The following is a 4,328-nucleotide window of genomic DNA, read 5'->3' as shown; positions in this document are numbered from 1 at the left end:
ATGTGTCGTCTCTTGAACGCGCTGCTGGCTTTGCTGAGTCGCTTCCTGTTTGCGGTCCACGGCGTGGTGACGGTGTGGCGTGTGGTGGTCGTTAAAGACGAGCCGCTCTATTGGCTGCTGCTGACGGGCGTGGCTCTGCTGGGCGTGGAAATGGCCGTCACTCTGAAGTGCACCCGAAACGCGGAGTGGAAATGGTAACATTGAGGTCACAGCAGTGTTAATATCAGGATTAAGTGTGTCTGTTTGCTTCCACGCTGACATCGTATGGAGGAGCACAACATTTTGACCTAAAATTGAGAGTAAAAGTTGTAGGAATGAGAAAGTATTACTAAGTTTCATATATATATATATATATATTTTTTTTTTAAAGTTTAAATGGGACATCAATGTAAAGCCTGAGTATGAAAGATGAGCTTCAATGTGACTAAATGAATGAGTAGATACTCCGGCAGTAGTGCACTTCCATAAAGTTGTGAATCTCACAAGAGACCAAATTTAAAAAAAAAAGGTAAAAATGTAAACTAATTGAATCCCCTAGTCAAGTTCCAAAAATCCTGGATCCTACATTTCCCATAATGCAACCCAGTTCTCTTTGTTCAACTATCCCTGGCTGGTAAATTAAGCCAAATTAACTGTGATGATGATATCATTAGGGGGCTTGATGCGTTAAATTGCTGGATTGCACCTTTAATCACTAAATAAAGGACATGTACGTATTGATTTAATGGCTGGATAAGGGATCCCGTACTGCTATAAGCAAGGGCAAACCACCTTTTTGCTTTTGCTCTTTCTTTTTTTTTGTTTTGTTTAAAGCGATGACATTAGGATTGAGATGTTGTAGCAGGACTCTGTAAAGCTGTTTTGTGAGGAGAGTAAATAACTTCTGAAGACTTTACAACACCATCTGCCCAGGGAGGTGAGAGGCAGCTCATGTACGGCCTATAATATTCTCTGCCACTAAATTCTTTGTTATCCTCTGCAGGTCTGTCTGTCTTTTCGTCTCTATCGACAAACAAATCTATTCCTCTGCTCTGTCTTTCTCTGTGCGGACGTCTCTGTCTCCGTCTCTCCTTTCCAGCCTCCACTGGAGAAAATAATAATGAAAGGAAAAAAAAAAAATTCTGACCATATATATATATATATCTATACTTTTGGCTCGAGTGAACATAAACTGACACCAACCTTTATTATGCGAGTCCCTGGAGGATATGAGCATTTAGTGTCACACCTCATTCAACATCAAGCCGCATCTCATTGAAAAGCTGTATCCCTCTGACGCATATACAGTACAGTGAACAAGCTTTCTTCAGGCCTCTCTCTTTCTCACTGAGTCTTACTTTGAAGTCCTCTCCTCATGGAGAAGGCTTTGCACTGTCAAGGGGGATTTGCATATATGATGAGAATAATTGCCTGTCTGAAATTCGATGCTTCTTTTGGAAAAAAAAGGAAAAAAAGGGGGGGACTCTTTCTTCTTAAGCGGGTCGCAGAAAAAAAAAGAGAAAAAAAAAAGAAAAAAGGCTGTCCCTAAAAATAACCTACCCCCACCTTTCCCCCACCCACCATCTCTCTCCTTTGGCGGTCCTCTTTCAGGTTCTCCCCCATGGTTTTCCTCTACCTCAGTACTGTCATCCCGTCCATTTGGTTCCTGGAGCTGAGTCTGCTGCAGTCCAAGCTGCCTGTCAACAATTCCTCAGGCCCTGAGCTCCTTTTGCTGGCTCGCATCCCGATCACAGCGGTAGGCGTCCCACCAGAAAACTGCACCCCCCCCCTCCACACACTCCCTGTCTCACCCTCCACGCAGCCACATTAAAGCAACACCTGATATCAGATAAGATTTAAATCTAGCAAGGGGCGGATAAACTATTAGTTGCAGGAAAATGTGTAATAGCCACATTGAGATGGATTTCAGATAGGCTCCTGCTTGAAAAACCCTCAGATCTCTCCCCTTCTGGAGTGGTTTTAGCGGACTTTCTTTCATGTGGGATTTGGGAACATTTTTTTTCTTTGGCCCCTTGGCTGTGCTCGAGGCTAGGTGGCAGCTTTTGAAAGTGGAAGACGTAACGTTTGGGGAACGTTGTGAAATGTCGAGGGGTGTTGTCAGGATAAACCCGATGAACCCTGACACAACGAGGGGCCGACTAACATGGAGAATAGAGAGGCCGTGTTGAGTGGAGGACTGCCAGTGTTTCATTGATTACACACTTAACGTTCCCATTACATAATAATATCTGCATGCTGTAAATGATTGATCAAACAATTATTGCAATATTAGGGAAAGCCGATGAGAATCCAAATGAAATTCCCTGCTCTGTAACACAAACTGTGATTAAAACCGTATTGTCCGATTTGACAATCAGGGCATCGTGGAGCTGGACCCGGAGAACTGGGTGGCTGGCCTGGAGCAGACCATGCTCATAGTGCTGGTTCTGGGTCGCTGGTTGATGCCCAAGGGGGACATGTCCCGCGACCAGCTCTCCCAGCTCCTCATGGTCTACGTGGGCCTGGGCGCCGACATCCTGGACATCTTCGACACCTTCAAGGAACCCGAGGTCCAGACCAACCGAGCGGTTATCATCATGGGCCTGGGCCTCTTCTCTTGGGCGCTCATGCAGTTCCCCCTGGTGCTGACCCAGACGCAGCTCCCAGAGGGTGAGCCCTCACCGAGTGGTGCAGGCGGTCCCGCCCGCCGCCCCGCTGCTCCATCGGCATCCGCCTCCTGCTGCTCCAGCGAAGTGTGGAGCTTGCTGCTCACGGTGGGACTCCAAGATGGCCCGTTTCTGCTTTACCGGCTCTACCTGATGGTCCAGGAGCGGGTACTCAACCAGCTGATGATCTTCTTCACCTGCAAGAACATCCTTGTCGTCCTCTTGGAGCTTTACAGGATCTTGGTGGTGCAGTGCGAGCAGCGGTTTGGGGAGTCGGGGTTGGAGAGGTGTTCTGCTCTGGTGCTCCGCTGTCAGACCCAGAGGGATGGGGAGGAGGAGGAGGAGGCAGGTGGAGAGAATCCGAGCTGTCATACAGACACAGAGAGGGACACCGAGAGGGAGGACGATCAGAAAGGTGTCCAGGTATAGAAACGCTCAAAATGCCGCGGGGCATGACTTTGGCCCTCGGGTGGGGGGGTGATGAGGGAGGGGGGCGGCGGCTTTCACACACAGAGAAAAGCCGAACCCATCTGCCATCTCTTGCATCTCAGCCTCGCTCAGAGACAGACTCGGCTCTCTGGAGGCTCAGGGACTAGAAATAGACCACAAGAGAAGAGAATAGGTCCCCGCTGAAAAGATCAGAGATGAATTCATGCAACCCCCCTTTTGATAAAACGTTTCCAAGAAGTGGTGTTTCAGCCAGAGGAGGTTTCTCCACTGAAAAAAACAAAACAAAAACAGAACTGTTCTACAAGTTTCACTTTTGTTGGGGGGAACATATGAGGGAATTAACAACATAGCTGAACCCAAATCAGCGTAGCGTTGTGCTTTCCAGTAAAACACATTTGTTTTAATCAGCAAACAGCTGGTGGTGATCTCGTTACGTTGTGTGTATGTGCATTCTTTTAGGAAACTATTGTAATGATGATGCCTTTGACAGAAAACAATATATAGATTGAATTAAAATGGCGGAGCAATATGGCGATGGCATGTCTTGTTTAATTAATAAACCTTTTTAATAAAGATGCTTCAGAAAAGCAATCTGCTGCTTTTTTTCTTTCTTTTTTCCCCCTCTGATCACCATGAGATGGCAGTGTTGCCAAGTCAACTAAAGCACCGAATGTTTACTTGACTGGAACATGCATGCCAGTTACATAGGGAATAAATAAAAAAAAACAGTGAGACAGAAACACAGTAGCACAGTTACGATGTTTAACTTCATCATTTGCTGGATTTAGACAGGAAATCTCCCCGACGAGTCTCTTTCCAAGACCTGATCATATAGTGAGGGAGACATATGGCCTGTGATAAATTACATTTTAAAAGATTTAGTCACCTTCAGGCAGCGGCTCTGTAATGAATACTCTCATGTAGGCAATCTATAGACACCTCAAACAGTATAACAAGTAGGAGGAGATTGAAGTGGCTTTGCTTCATTTTTCCAAGGTTCATTTTCCTCTCGAGCACAATCAGCCCTGTTTGAGAGTGCAGTGCATTTTTTTTTATTATGTCTGAAAAAGCACACTCGTGATTATGTAGGAGTTGTTCAAGTTCTACATGATTTGCTCTCATTTTCTCTCTTTTGAGAGATAGAAAGCACTTTTGAGATAAACCTCCACAGCCCAATGAATGCTAGAGAGACTCTTTGAGAGCCCAGGACGGAGAAATGTTTGAGCAGAAGCT

The 4,328-nt window shown here is 45.9% G+C and overlaps 1 protein-coding gene across 1 annotated transcript; it reads left to right on the top strand.

Annotated features, from left to right (window-relative positions):
• Nucleotides 1-3,074, top strand: LOC311017779 (transmembrane protein 26; the record flags this gene model as incomplete). Its single annotated transcript, XM_084016359.1, has 3 exons — nt 1-194; nt 1,591-1,735; nt 2,358-3,074. The coding sequence occupies 3 exons, from the start codon at nt 1-3 to the stop codon at nt 3,072-3,074; spliced, it is 1,056 nt and encodes a 351-aa protein (XP_083872485.1).
• Nucleotides 3,075-4,328: the final 1,254 nt, after the last annotated feature.

This window comes from Eutrigla gurnardus, assembly GCF_963514095.1.
Source record: "Eutrigla gurnardus genome assembly, chromosome: 8".
Taxonomy (NCBI): Eukaryota; Metazoa; Chordata; class Actinopteri; order Perciformes; family Triglidae; genus Eutrigla; species Eutrigla gurnardus.
This window is presented reverse-complemented; position numbering and strand designations above follow the sequence as displayed.